The following is a 14,661-nucleotide window of genomic DNA, read 5'->3' as shown; positions in this document are numbered from 1 at the left end:
CGTCCATGTGGTTGCTTGCGATTTGAGAGTATCTAAAGCACTGCCTAGTTTTTAAAAAGGGAGAAACTGTTCATTGTATCCCTTATTATAATTTTTTAACCAAATAAAACACACAGCAGTAATATGTTACACGTGTTATTGCATGACAACTATGTACCATTACCCATAAATACTATAATATCATTTGCAATTTTTGTCAAGCTTTTTGTTTAGGCAATATCACGGCGTTCTATGTTTAGGACCCCACAACATAATGGAGGAATAGAGCAGCAAAAGTTAGCCAGGGAAGTGTAATTATTAGTTTAAAAGTTAAACCTTGTCCTCCTATGATACATGTAAGAGACCAAAGGACCGTTACAAAAGAGGTACACGCGTTTTCCTTAATTCAGCGGCAATCGTGGTCGTTTAGCTGCGCCATACTCTCATTGCATTGCAAGAATGACAGCTACATGGCTTTTGTGGTGAATACGGTATTTTGGTTTTTAATTCACATGACATATTATTGCCGCGTGTTGCTTCTATTGATATCGATAAAATGATGCGGGCCTTATAGTAACTTGGCGGAATACGCAGTCATTTGTAAAAAATGTTAATTTAAAATTGTAAATGTAGTAGTAGTGCTAAGAATGATGTTGCAGATAAACTCTTTGCCATTTTGCTCATAAATGTTAGTGCGTACCAAGTTAAATAAAATTGTTAATTTAAAAAGGTGATCATCAGAAAGATCTGTTGTATTAACGGTCTCTTGGTATTTCATTGAGCACCTCTTCATCTCTTTTACAAAGTGCACGTTTGAAAATGCTTTGATAGTAATAGTATAATAGTTTAATATGCCAAATAGATGTTTAGAGTTTAAAATGTGCAATTCAAATTCACACATAATTGTGGGCCATGAAATTCATATTTATTTATTTATTTATTTTATTTTATTTTTATTTTATTTGCCATCTCCAGATTTAAGAAAGTCGCCATGCCTGTGGTAATTGGATTTGAGGGCAGTGCCAATAAGATTGGCATTGGAATCATCCGAGATGGGGAAGTCCTCTCCAACCCCAGACGGACCTACATTACACCACCTGGTCAAGGCAAGTCCCTTCTGCTCTGAAGCAAAAATAATCTAAAGTAAAAAATAATTAAAATAAATTTACAATGTACATGTACAATGTCATTTTAAGGGTTCTTGCCCAGTGACACAGCCAGGCATCACCGCGCTGTCATTCTGACTGTCCTCAAGGAGGCGCTGGATCAAGCGAGGTTGAAACCTGCTGACATTGACTGTGTTGCCTACACTAAAGGTAACACAAGGCCCTGGTTCACCTCTTGGGACAGTAAAGTCCAGTCTCTTATTGTGCAAAAATTAGTCAGCAAAAAGGAGATTGTGAAAAGAGATTCGTCTGAGGTCCAACACATGTCGGTTTGTTTAACATGTTGAATTGTGCCTCCTTTACTCAGACAGCAGGCCCATCTTGTTCTACATCAACATGGAAAAATGTTACTATCACCTCACTGTAATGGCTTATTTCTTGTCTTCTCAGGTCCTGGTATGGGCGCCCCCTTGGTGACAGTGGCCCTGGTGGCCCGGACAGTTGCCCAGCTGTGGGGAAAGCCACTGCTCGGTGTCAACCACTGCATCGGGCACATCGAGATGGGTCGGCTCATCACAAAAGCCAACAACCCGACCGTGCTCTACGTCAGTGGAGGCAACACACAGGTGCGTTACCTCAATCTAAAGAGACATTTAACGCGTTCAGGATTTTCACGCCACTGTGTCGCTGTCCACTTGTGCAGGTCATTGCCTACTCTGAGCGGCGGTACAGAATATTTGGGGAGACTATTGACATTGCAGTTGGAAACTGTTTGGACAGATTTGCCCGTGTTATAAAGGTGGGAGCTGTAGTTTTGCTTAGTAAAGCGGCTATTTGGATTCAAGGAACCAGTTTTTGTTAGTGTGTCATGACATGTTTGTAACAAAGTGTATCTCCACAGATTTCCAATGATCCCAGTCCAGGGTACAACATAGAGCAGATGGCCAAAAAGTAAGCAGGTTTTTGATGAGCTCTTGACTGTATTTGGACTTTTTCATGCACTTGAAGTTTGTTTTGATCTTGTTTTTTTTTTCTTGTTCAGAGGGAGTCACTATGTAGAGCTGCCATACACAGTGAAAGGAATGGATGTCTCGTTTTCTGGAATTTTGTCTCATATTGAAGTAGGTGGAACTGTGTTTATTGGAAAGGGCTTGTTTTCTGAATACACATATCAGGGTTCCCACGGGTGCTTGAAATCCTTGAAAATGCTTGAATTTTAATGTTGTATTTTCAAGGTTTGAAAAATGCTTGAATTTTGACTCTACTGCTTGAAAATTCTTGATTTTGTAATCACACATATTTCAGAACAAATGGAAATTTCACTCAATAGACCGTTTTTTTTTTTGTTTGTTTTTTTTTATAAAGTGAAACTAAACACAACGGAAGCTATTTGCAAACATCCTGATTTACTTTTTATTTGTTTTTTTTCTTTTAAGTCGATGGACTGGGATGTTGAAGCAGGAAACCTAAATAACAAAAATGTTAGCAAACTGGTAGATGAGATAAAGAGTGTGTGCGTGCGTGCGTGTGTGTGTGTTAGTTAAGCATCTTACTGATACTTGAGAGTAAGTCAAAATAAATAAATAAATTCCCTCTTGTGTTGCAAAACTTTAATTAAATAAAAAAGTGAAATTGCCATGAATTTATCACAATGCAATTTCCAAATGGTTGTGGTACTGGAAAAGCTTGACAACTGACCTTGAAAGTCCTTGAAAAGTACTTGAATTTGACCATGAAAAAGGTGTAAGAACCCTGACATATGTATGGATAGATACTGTATTGTCATTGTGCATAATACAATGAGATTCTGCAATTTCATTGTAATCTCAAGTCTCACAATCGCGGCATAGGATAAAACGAATAACGTAAAAATACAGGATACATCCACACAGCTGCACTTACTGACTCCTTCACACAAGCATACGCTCAAGAATGAATAATTGAAAACAGGTAAAACTTCAGTTAATGTACGCAGGTACTGTTACACTGAGGGGATGAGGGTGTTTGTATGGGCTGTGATTGTGTATAATTTTCTCAGCTCAGGAGAAGAAGCTGTGTGTGTGTGTGTGTGTGTGTGTGTGTGTGTGTGTGTGTGTGTGTGTGTGTGTGTGTGTGTGTGTGTGTGTGTGTGTGTGTGTGTGTGTGTGTGTGTGTGTGTGTTCTCAGTCTCCCTGAGGGGAGGGTGGTGAACAGTGAGCGTGAATACCTGCTCTGTTATGCGACAGTACACAAAATGTTTTTCAAACGAGTCAATTTATTGAGGACTCATGATGATATTATAATATTCAAAACAAAATGTCCTTTTCTTTCAAAACAACAACAATATATAATAATAAATAGTTGTTGAAAGAAATAATGTCCACTGTCCACTGTCTGTATCTACACAAGGAAGAAGGAAAATGCATTTCTGCACTAAACTGAATCAAGCATATCAGGAATTCCAAAACTAATATAGATGCTATGGATGCTATCACACTCTGGTACCATGTCAACAACTTCATTCACATTCAAGGTTTGTGATCTAAATAATATTTATTTGCTTTTTCCAGGAAGTTTCTCACGTAATGCTGAGCTCTGGTCAGTGTACAGCAGAGGACCTGTGTTTCTCCTTGCAGGTACTGAGACCAAGGTTCACGCGTTTTATTCTGTGCCGTTTTGCATGTGAGCATGATGCCATCCTCCAGTCAGATCAATCCATTTCTCAAAATAGCATTCAAATACTCAAACACAAGATGTTTTAGATCCCATGCGACAAAGACTGCTTGCTTATTGTCTTGGCCCATTCATGCCTACAGGAGACGCTGTTTGCCATGCTGGTGGAGATAACGGAGAGGGCCATGGCTCACTGTGGCTCTCAGGAGGTCTTGATTGTCGGAGGCGTTGGCTGTAAGAAATTCTTGAATTATTAAGATATTATTTTCTGTTGTATTTATTATCTTGTGACAATTTCTTCCAGTTGGTCTATTTTGCTTCATTCACAGCCACTAGCTTCACTAAATAACAGTGCAAGTGCTGAAAGGTTAAAGTGACAGGGTGTGTACTGTTATACTTAAATATTGTATTAAAGCATATTTCCAAGTTATGAAATACACTGTGGGTATAAGAGATTTTTTTCCTTATTTAAACTGAATAGTGTTCCCTTTTGTTCGGTTTTGGTCCCACGCTGGTGAAACTGGTTCCCACCTCAACCCCAAATATTGTCATTCCTGAGCGTGACAATCAGGGAGCTGAGAAGATATTGAGCAAAAGATTTGGCCGAAACTTGGATATGATACAGCTCCAAAGAAAAATGTCCCAGAGATTATGTTGGGCCCTGCAAGACGGAGCATGTTTTAGAGAGTAACAGTCATAGAAATAATAAACATGCATTTTATTGGCAGTAACTTGGTTATTACTTGGTAAAGGGAAGTGCCTCTCGCACCCAGACTTGGCTTTGCATCAGTACAAGACTGGGAAACTATAGAGTTGCTATGTCACTATTGAAATCTTTAGTTTAGTGATCCGTTTTACATGAATGATTTTGCACTGTCGCAAGTGCTCTTATGCAAAGTTATTGGGATTCATTGCACCCGGTCTAACGTGATTACTGATGCATCTAAATGGGACCATTGTCTCTAAAACACCAGAACTATTCAAATTTTTTTATAGGAGTCATTGTACACTGCACTGTAGGCCACAAAGTGGTCATGTGATCTAACCCTAACCCTGAGCTTTGGTCTCCTTGTCAAGGTAACTTGCGTCTGCAGGAAATGATGGGCGTGATGTGCAGGGAGAGAGGAGCCAAACTCTTTGCCACGGATGAACGGTGAGCAAAAGTTGTTCCGCATTCACCTCCAGCGGCGCCACAATGACACTCTAGCTGAGGTCCGCACCACGTCTGGGAAGATTTTGTATTCAAACACATTTTTGATCTGCGTTTTAAGACGACAACGACAACGGAGCCTTTTTTTTACTGAAGCCACTTGTGGCCGTAACCATGAAAGACTTTGAGAGAACAGCGGTCACCTGGCGCACACTGCAGACTTCTTTGCAGTTCTTTAGGAACACCGTGTACCGGCTTCAGTCTCGATACCACTGTTGAATGTCGTGCCACAGGTTCTGCATAGACAACGGGGCCATGATTGCTCAAGCCGGCTGGGAGATGTTCAGGTCTGGCCAGGTCACACAGCTGGAGGACTCATGGATCACGCAAAGGTAGAGCTTCTGCTTCTGGATTTCTTTTTTTTTTTTAGGGAACAGCTTGTACTTTACAGGCCCTCGTGAAAAGTTTAAAGTCAACAAAAATAAAAACAGCCGCGTTCAGACAGACATGCCTCTTTTTTTTTGCCCGTCCAGATTAAAACCGGATGGCTCTTTTGTAGTCTGAACAAATCATATGAAATCCGATTTCTGCAACACGGATTGAAACCACCTTCGGGAGGTAGTTTCAGATCTCATTTGGACAGACGCGTCTCAATGTGAACGGCTCCAAACAACAATGGGTTTTGATTGTCCATGATGTCACTACGCGATGCAAGACCCAATGCGCCAGACCAGAGGGCGCCATTGGAGGTGCAGAGCTGTAACGTAATGGAGCAGGCAGGAGAAGTAGAAAACAGCAGCAGACCCTGGACAGAGGAGGAAACTCATTGGCTCATCAGTGTATGGGGAGATACTGTGGCTCCATTCAAGCCAAGCTCCAGGGCATGTAGCGCAACAAGTGCCACTGTCACAATGATGTGACGTCACACACTACACGGTACGCTGGACGGGTCAATAATGTGGCCCAGTGTGAACAGAGCCAGATTGGACACTGGCTAAAAACAGTTTGGACAGTCAGCCCTGAAAATCAGATTGCAGTCTGAATGCAGCCTATGTAACATGTTTACTTCTTTCAAAGGGCATTTGTATTACCTTAAGGAGTGATCCTACAGTATACAGCCTTTTTCAAATATCTTGATTTTATGTTTGTACAAGAGAGTCTTTAAAACAAACAACAACGCAAGACTGGCACTCTGCGTGTTTGGACCGAGTGAGACAATCACTCTTCCCTCCCCAAACCATGCATACACAGAAAACAAGCCATGTGTCAAAATCATCACTGTAGCTCCCCCACCCCTCCATCAGTCCCCACTGAGTTCTAATGCAAGGTCCATTTCTCCTGCTCTAGGTACAGAACAGATGAGGTGGAGGTGACGTGGAGAGACTGATGGACACCTTGGATGTTACAGCTGATCAACCATTCATCGATGACCTTTGGCTTTTTCTATACAGTTTTCTAATGCAAGTGCAACAATCATTGTATCCCAATAATGTATTACAAAAAAAAAATAAACTGACACGGATCTAATTTTATTCATTTTTATTAAGCAATACTGTTCACTTACATTCCTCTCTCCAGTGTAAATTCTTTTAATCAATAAGTTTTCTTTTCAAAAATTAACACACAAACAAGGTGAAATCCCTTACTCACATAGAATGAGCAACATTCACTTGATCAAGAAAATTAAAACAAAAACAAGGAAGACAGCAATAAGATGTGAACGGGACAACGGGGTGAAATTAGCTGTGCCCTTGACTACATCCCTCTGTAAACTGAAGACACAAACAAGTCTTCTGCAAACATTAGCAATAAACTTTGAACAGATAAAAGGAAAATATTCGGTTTGCTATGACAAAGTATTGGGGAGCTGGGACTTCACTCTGGTGAGGGTTTCTTGCACACACTGATGGGGCATAGATTTTTTTTTTGTTTTTTTTGTTTTTTTGTTTTTTTTTTACAAAGTGCTTGATTGACCACTCGCTTTACAGAGGACAAAGAAATACTTTAATAAAATGCAGCTTTGAAAAAGAGGGGGAAGTTAAATTACAGCTCTTCAGAGATAGTTTTATTAAAAAAGACCAACTCTAAACATACAAGCTAAAAAAAAAAAAAAGGAATGAGATGTGATGATAACAGATCGAATTAAGGCAGGTTTTTCCGTAAGGCGTTAAAATAGTCCGTTGTAAGATCAAGGAAGTTAGTCCAAAGTGTCTCAGTGTGGCTTTGTGTCGACATCATCCTGAGTGCAGTGTGTGAGTGGGACTTAAATGTGTCCATCTTTACATGTGCGTGTGTTTATGTATGTGTTGGCTGGGGGCGTTCTCACACTGCTAGGCTGGGTTCTCTTGGGCGTCCTTGTACCAAATGACCTTTTTTGGAACTGTAAGATAGAAGCAAGCAGTCGTTCAACAATAGGTTGGAAAGCGGCTGGGAACAACGACAACAACAAAAGCGGGCATGTGAGGCAGTATTGTATCATCTTTGACTCTTTAAGGCTCCTACACACTGAACGCGTCAAGCACAGGGGGGGGCGTCAGCGCAGCCATTCATTGTGTATGTGCAACGTCAACGCGCTGTGACGCCATCTAGGCGCGGCCAATAGGAGAGCAGCCGGCTCCGGGGGGGAAGTGGCCAGATGCACAGCACGGCACCAGTTGTTAAATATGTGTTAAAACTTCTCTACATCGAACTGTGCCTGACAATATATGAACATAAAGTTGTTGTTTTTTCATATATATTCGGGTCGGGACATTATCGCGTTGATTCGCATTTTATTTTACACTCTAGAGTCTAGACAACACAGAACGTACTTTGCACGGGTTTTCCGCAAAATTGATAGCGAAGCACTGAGTAGCAAGCGGGAGGATGTTGTGTGCAAACGGTGGGACAACGAGATTTCGTTCCACCACAGTTATTCAAGCCTCCGGTGCCGCCTGAATGCAAAACACGTAGCACCTAGTACGAGCACCGGAGGTAACGAGAACGTCAGAGCGCCGAAAGCAAGCAGAGTCGCCAACCCGATACATATTTTTAAGCTCGTCTTGAGTCCCAGAACTCGGTGTCATATCAAACGTTACACTCGGGACACTGCGAGACAAGTTTTCCCTTCGTTTTTCCTCACTACTGCTCGATCGCGAACTGGCGCCCTGCTCTGCATCGGGCCACTTTTTTCAGAACCGGCTGCTCTCCTATTGGATGTGCCGAGGTGTCGTCACAGGGCTTTGACGCCAGGTCTGCGCCTGCTTGCGCCATACCGCGCGTCAGACCGCGTCAAAAACGCGCTCAGTGTGTAGGCACCTTTAGTCTAAAAAGATTATTATATTTTCCTTGTGTTTTTGTCTACTTGATTTGCTGAGGCGTGCCCACTTTGATTGGACACGATTGGTTTTAGAACTTTAGCCTTTCTTGAGAGAACTAAGTTTTAAGTTGACTCAGTTTTGTCAAAGAATAGGTTGACAAAATTTGAAAATTAAATTTCTCTCCAAACAAACAAGACGAGAACACTGCAATTTCTTTTTCAAGACCCACCTTTTTTCTGCTTGTTACACACAGCGTGCCATTCTAAGAGGGAAATGAGAAAAGAAAAGTTCCGTTAGTGACAGTCAACACGACAGGCCATCCCCACCAAAACCCCTCGGTTGCGCCCACCTCTATTGTGATAGTTTAAAGCCTCCACTAGGTGGCGACAGCTTAGCAGCAGCTTTCCGTTGTTCTCCTCCGTGTCTGGGCGCGGGCCAAACGCCGCGAGGACCGCAGTGGGCGTTTCTTGGGGGGTCTCCGCCGCAGGCGCCCGTTCAGTCTCGGGGTCGTCGGCCTCTGCGGGTCGGCCGAGTGGCGTGTCGGCGGCGGGGCGAGAGCCCGGGCCCTCGGCGGCCGGCCTCGCTTCGCTGATGAAACTCAGACCCCACTCGTTCTGTAGCAACATGCCGATGGCGGGGCGGTCCTCCTCCAGCGCCCCGGCCACCGCGCCCGCCTTCACCTTGGAGGCGTAGCTGACGGCAGGCTGCAGCTTGGCGGGGCTGTCCTGCACGGGGAAGGCGGGCGGGGGCTTGAGCAACGACAGACTGTCCTCCACCCACCGCTCCTTCTGGTTCACCCGCTGCTGCTGCTGCTGCTGCTGCTGCTGCTGCCGCTCGTTCGGCCTGTTGCCCCCCTTCTGGCCCTCCCGCCGGAGGCTGCGCCCTTTGTGCTGCGGGCCCTTGCGCTCCTTCTCTCTGCGGAAGCCGAAGCCGTGCGTGGCACCGATCAGGTCGCCTTCGGGCGAGAGCTGCCGAGGATGCTGCTCGCCACCTGAGATGCAGCCGCCGCCGCCGCCGCCGCAGTTGCCGGAGCCGGGAGACAGGCGACGGTTGCGGATGTGTGGCTCGGGGTTGTTGGCGGAGACGAGGACTGCTGGATCGCACAGGGTATCGGACTCACACACAGTGTTGCTGGTTTCCCATGTACCTGGAAGACAATATTTAGAACCTACCGTTAGAATTTTTGAGAAACAGAGTGGGACAACATTAAAGGACCCATAAAAAAATATGTCTCTCGCCTGACAATCTCTGTATTTTGACAACTGTAGGTAACTGAACGCGAGCGACAAAGCTAAATTTGGAAGCACATACAATCAGACATACAATCAGACTGGAGCTGAGGGAGAAATGCGTCAGGTTTTCCGTTAACGACATAAATCATGTAACATGGCTAAGTATCGTGACTTTATTTATAAGAAATATGCTCTGGATACTCTTGGAGTGTCTTGATTTATATTGTTGCCAGGTACGATGCGCTACGGAAGTCGTACATAGAATTCACAAAAGGAGATGGAGGGTGGGGTTAAAGTAAATGGTTACATGCCAAGATGTTCACACTTGACTTCTTATGCAAAGAGGTCTCGCTGCTTGAGCATGAGATAAGGAAAAAGCAGTGGTGTGCTATCACGTGTGCACTGTGTTCAAAGACTGTTTTTTTGTTTGTTTTTGTTTTAAAGAAGGAAGAAAAAGTCACAAAACAAACAGAAATTCTTGACTACTACTGTTGCATAAGGGCCACTTTGAGCGAGATTTCATTCATCTTCAGACTGTCTTGTAAGTTTATTAGACTTTATTTGTTTTCACCTCACGCCGAGTGTGTAGTTGGATTTGGTGGACGAAAAATATCGATGAAACTTAAATCAAGCTCGCGGAATTGTGAATCTGAACCGACACGAGAATCCTACCTGCTACATTTGGACGCTCTTTAATATTTACGTCATCGACGCGTTTGACTTACCCGGAATAGCTCATCGCGACACAAAAGCGTTTAAGGGTCTAGCTGGTGCATACTGCTTCGCGTCTGACTGTACTCGTTCCACAAGCCCTGCATTAGACGGGGCCAGACACAACGCCGCTAGGGAAAACCATAGCAAGTTCAACCAGGGCAAGAGTTGACAAAACGCGAAAAGCAACAAACCAAGTAGCCGAAGCGGAGCAACGCAGGAATGAAGTCATACAAGAGCGTGTTACATCTCAAGCTCCACTTTGATTCAACAGAGGCAGCGTTAATTAACCAGTATGCCCACTGACAAAAAATGCCCAGAAGCGTCTTTGAGACTCCTCGCGACAAAGGCTATACAATCAACCATTCGCGTAGGGTTCAATATTAGGGCAGTGTCTATTTACGTGATTTCAACAAACAAGGGACCAACGGCTAGTAGCCCACACCGATGTTAGCAAACTTTTATTAGCAGTGCCATGATGCAGCGATCTAACTTGACGGTTTCACAAAATCCTCCGTAATTGTGGCACATTTAACACTGTCACGTATTAATAGCAGGTTGTCGTCGGTGAGATGGCTTTAAATTCATTTTTATTATTATTATTATTTTTTACCATATAGGGTGACGAAGTGCGTGCTAGCACGTTAGCCAAAGCAAAGTTTCATAACCCCCCCTCCCCCCCATTCAAAGCGGCAAGGCAGGCTGCTACCGAAACAGCTAACATCGTCAGGCAACAAACTACACTCCCGAGAGATGATACTATTTGGACTGACGTCTCAAGAAGTTGTACGAACTCACCTGTTTTGATATGCATGTCTTTTTGTGGAAGATGTCGCGGGAGAAAAACCGTTAAGTAACTTTTATTTACAACGTTAACGTAACGACTATTCGCTGGATGAGTCTTGTGCGGCCACCCGGAAGCGACTTGGCAATGTGGGTGGAACAGGAAGTCCTTTCAGATAAGTGGTCCGGCGGGAAACTTGGAGGGAAATTCAAGATTCGGTTATGTTTGGTGTTTTTTTTTTTGTTTTGTTTTGTTTTTTGTTTTTTTGCTACTGTCCTCTGAAGACTGAGGCTCACGTGATAACCACATGGCTGCAGTCATACCGAAAGATACGCGTAAGGCCATTGTTTCTATGAATAGAACACCGTAAATTAACATTTACGAGCACAGAAACCTAACACCTATGTAGAGGAACAATTTGAGAGACCAGTAATAATTTAGATCTATTTACAGATGGCTTGAAAGTGAGAACTTTTTCAAGTGAAAAATATGGGAACTGTTCCTTTTAGATTTTCATGAAACTCAAAAGCATGAAATGCTTGTTTAGTTCAGCAAGCAGAATAAAACCTAAAATTACTGTCAGTGTTTTGTTTTTGTTTTTAGTTCTAAAGCTCCAGTTCTCACCAATTATGACCCCTCTCAGTTTGATTTATCATGCCATACTTTTTCGTTATCATTTAAGTTGTTACCTTTTTCCAAATAAAACGTTTTCTTTGCAGCTTCAACTTTTCGTGTCTCCTTATTTTCACAATTCCTTTTCTTTTGTCTCTTTCTGGTCAGTCCAGCCTTTTTCTCAGTCACATCTCCCCCTGTGGCTTCCATTTGTGTCTTTACTTGGTGCTGCCCTCTGACTGATTTTAATTGCTTTTGCAGCACCTACTTTTCCTGTGACTTTGCCCCCCTTTTCAAATATCCTGTCTAACCCTCGTCTTTCCCGTCTAACCCGCGTGGGTCTTTGACAGGCAATTCTCTAACCATTGTTTTCTTTTGAACTACTCAAGTACAGATAAGTCATTGCTGAATGTTAATCAGACCTTCAGAATGAACCACAAACATGAAAGCCTTTGTTAGAATCAAACCACTCTCCAGCTGCATGCCCTGCCATTGCTTCCATGGTCAGACTACTACCACTGCTCCTTTGATGCACAAAGTAGTTTGTGTACAAAGGTTATTTTGTTGGTATGTAAAGATTTAATAATCAATCTCCTTTAAACTGTGTTCCAGTGTGTGTGTTCAGATGTGCATGGCAAGGCCAGAGGAGCACGAAAACCTCCTGTCACAGTAGGAGCAGGGAGAAGGTCTTTCTCTGAAGAGAGGGTCTTGTTGCACTCATGGCACTGATGAGGACGTTGCCCTGTAGGAGTCAGGCAATGCAGTACGAGCGACGTTGACATGGCGAACCACGTCGCACGCTGGCTGTTCGTGAGCAGTCACTTTCCTATGTGTGTTTTTTTGTGAACTTATCTAGGGTAATGATTTTTATGTTCCTAGAATGCTTATATTTGTTTATTTGAATGTATATAAAGCAGCAGGTGCCTAAAATGAAATATGATATCCATTGTCATTGACCCATGTCAAAATTTAATACAGCCATGCACAGGTCCTTGGTGTGTACAGCAACATTAGACTAGATGTAAAATCAACTAATAGAAAATCTACAAAAATTAAAAATGCCAAGTAATATATCAACACAGCATTTCAATCAAAACTGCTAACCTAGCACAAGGCTAAACATGCAAGATAGCTTTTTAATGTGTGTAATATGTCCCTCCAATAAAGGGGAAGTCATTTGACAAGTAAAATTCTATAAAATGAGTGTTTATGCTTCACCAATGTAAGGTTTGACATTATGGAGTCAGGACACACATCAATGTGTCACTTTATTGAAAATGGATACTTTCTTTCTTTCTCACCCCATCTTACCCTTTTAGGTCAGCTGATGCATTTTACAGCAGACAATAACTGAGTTTTAGCACATTGACCAGAGAAGGTTTTACTGTGCACATATTAATAGTAAAGACCTTTGGACATCCATGCAAGCAAAACATATTTATTTGCAGGAATTACCTTGTGCAATTTTGTGCAAAGACTCATTGGTTTGAATTACACTTGTCATAAAAAGTGGTCATAAGGCACAGGCATCAACAATGCAATTAATGTCTTCTCTTCCAGTTGTCCATCACAAAAGGCAAATCATTGGTTTGAAATTGAAAAAGCAGCCTTTCCCATTCTTATGGCTTTTCTTCAGCAGGGATTAGTGTTTGTTCAGTGACACAAACAGAAATGAAGACCACTTAAATAAACTTTACAGAAATAATCTTTGTTAAAAAAAAAAGTATTACATGATTAGAAACAGCCAAGCAAGTTTAATCTGCTGCGTCCATTTTACAAGAATAACACTTAACTCTTTTTTGAACCTAGCACAAAGTGCATCTTTCATATCCTGATGACATCAGAGCAATCAACAACAGAGGTCGTTTAATTTCCATCCGATCCTGTCATGGTTCCATCCACGGTGACAAACTGTCAGCTGTAACGTGCAGGTTTTCCCGATGGAATGAGCTCTGTGGTTACAACTCGTCGAAGAGTTTCACATTGAAGGAATTGCACTTTCAGGGTCCATAGTAGAGGAAACCTGGAGGGGGTAGCCGGTGATGTGGCGATAAAGTCTTGGAAAGCTGGTGCGCATTTCGGTGGGCAGGACGGAACTAACACTCCGAAACTCCAGGCTCCAAGGAGACAACCTTTTAACAAAAACATATTTTGAAATATTAACACTTTAAATCAAACAGTACCTACACAGAGTATGAAGTAATTTTGGTTAATTCTGATAATCCGCACAGATGTCTTGCATATTAAAATTAACTTATTTCTGGCAGACAAAAATATGCAAGTTAAACACATTTTCTACGACGGGCTTACTACGTGCATCCTAGCCTAAGTGGCAAGTTAGCATGTTACATATCTAGAGCTAATATTTGAACAAGCATTCCAACATAACGATTAAGGGTTGTTAAAGTTTAGCTTGAGCACTTCAAGGGTTACAGGTTATTGGCGTTGAAGGTTCACATGAAGTGGGTTTCTGAAGTTGATGAAGCGCACGCCTTAAACACGTAGCAGTACCGAACTGCGAAAAGAATGTAGCTCAAAGGCGCTTGCCGAGCAATTTCCGTAGCCACCTTTCCGCTAGCAACAACTTTGCAGTTTCACTCACCTTTTTAGGGGACCACGAAGTACATAAAGAGGAAAAACAATATATCAAAGATTACGAACACCCAAAAATCAAACCAATAGGAATGTTTCGGCAAAGAAACGGGCGGTGCTGTATATTTAGACATTTTTTTGCCGTCTTGTGACTCCGCCATAGGGGTCGCAGCTGCACCCATCTTTACTTTTAGAAAGCGGTGAGCCGATTCTTCTTCTTCTTCTTCTAGAATTCCCGCAGGCTGTACGCCTTATGGCTTAATGCTGCCCTCCGTTGGTAAAACAAGACACTACTTAAATAACTCATGCAACCTTTTCCCCTAACTCTATAACAGATTTCAAGGGAAAATACACCAGACCCAGAACAGACAGACCCACAAACAACTTCTGCATATGGCAAGAGTACAATTTACAAGAAAATAACTCATGACCTACAGTATCTGATTCCCAACACTCACACAAACAATTTACATGTTTACCTATGGCTCAATTCTTGAAAGGCAGCACAGGATCTCCATTATTAAATCAAGGCAGGCTCTAGAAG

At 42.6% G+C, this 14,661-nt stretch overlaps 2 protein-coding genes and 1 long non-coding RNA gene across 3 annotated transcripts; 1 reads left to right on the top strand and 2 right to left on the bottom strand.

Annotated features, from left to right (window-relative positions):
- Window positions 1-214: 214 nt before the first annotated feature.
- On the top strand, window positions 215-6,889 carry osgep (O-sialoglycoprotein endopeptidase). The gene is made up of 12 exons (XM_076012143.1): window positions 215-365; window positions 955-1,085; window positions 1,176-1,295; window positions 1,536-1,711; window positions 1,789-1,884; window positions 1,987-2,036; window positions 2,128-2,206; window positions 3,635-3,700; window positions 3,881-3,971; window positions 4,815-4,890; window positions 5,181-5,279; window positions 6,235-6,889. The coding sequence occupies exons 2-12, from the start codon at window positions 971-973 to the stop codon at window positions 6,272-6,274; spliced, it is 1,008 nt and encodes a 335-aa protein (XP_075868258.1). The 5' UTR covers window positions 215-365; window positions 955-970; the 3' UTR covers window positions 6,275-6,889.
- On the bottom strand, window positions 6,412-11,086 carry LOC142877473 (uncharacterized). The gene is made up of 4 exons (XM_076012144.1): window positions 10,928-11,086; window positions 8,536-9,333; window positions 8,416-8,448; window positions 6,412-7,267 (listed from the first exon to the last, which is right to left on the bottom strand). The coding sequence occupies exons 1-4, from the start codon at window positions 10,941-10,943 to the stop codon at window positions 7,218-7,220; spliced, it is 897 nt and encodes a 298-aa protein (XP_075868259.1). The 5' UTR covers window positions 10,944-11,086; the 3' UTR covers window positions 6,412-7,217.
- A 1,861-nt stretch (window positions 11,087-12,947) lies between these two features.
- Window positions 12,948-14,322, bottom strand: LOC142877478 (uncharacterized). The gene is made up of 2 exons (XR_012923852.1): window positions 14,128-14,322; window positions 12,948-13,657 (listed from the first exon to the last, which is right to left on the bottom strand). It is a non-coding gene; the product is annotated as an uncharacterized LOC142877478 (long non-coding RNA).
- Between the last annotated feature and the right edge of the window lie 339 nt (window positions 14,323-14,661).

The sequence above is a fragment of the Nelusetta ayraudi genome, unplaced genomic scaffold (assembly GCF_046127955.1).
Source record: "Nelusetta ayraudi isolate G7.1 ecotype Tasmania unplaced genomic scaffold, CSIRO-AGI_Nayr_v1 ptg000135l, whole genome shotgun sequence".
NCBI lineage: Eukaryota > Metazoa > Chordata > Actinopteri > Tetraodontiformes > Monacanthidae > Nelusetta > Nelusetta ayraudi.
Note: the sequence above shows the minus strand (reverse complement) of the source record. Positions and strands in the feature narration are given on the sequence as shown.

Excerpts from the sequence above, each read along its gene's own strand:
- LOC142877473 (XM_076012144.1), bottom strand. Across the intron at positions 8,449-8,535 it reads TTTAAACTATCACAATAGAG|AATGGCACGCTGTGTGTAAC; the intron begins GTGGGCGCAACC and ends TTTCCCTCTTAG. Across the intron at positions 7,268-8,415 it reads GTGTAACAAGCAGAAAAAAG|TTCCAAAAAAGGTCATTTGG; the intron begins GTGGGTCTTGAA and ends TCTATCTTACAG.
- osgep (XM_076012143.1), top strand. The coding sequence starts at position 971 with ATGCCTGTGGTAATTGGATTTGAGGGCAGTGCCAATAAGATTGGCATT. Across the intron at positions 1,086-1,175 it reads CATTACACCACCTGGTCAAG|GGTTCTTGCCCAGTGACACA; the intron begins GCAAGTCCCTTC and ends TGTCATTTTAAG. Across the intron at positions 4,891-5,180 it reads CTCTTTGCCACGGATGAACG|GTTCTGCATAGACAACGGGG; the intron begins GTGAGCAAAAGT and ends GTCGTGCCACAG.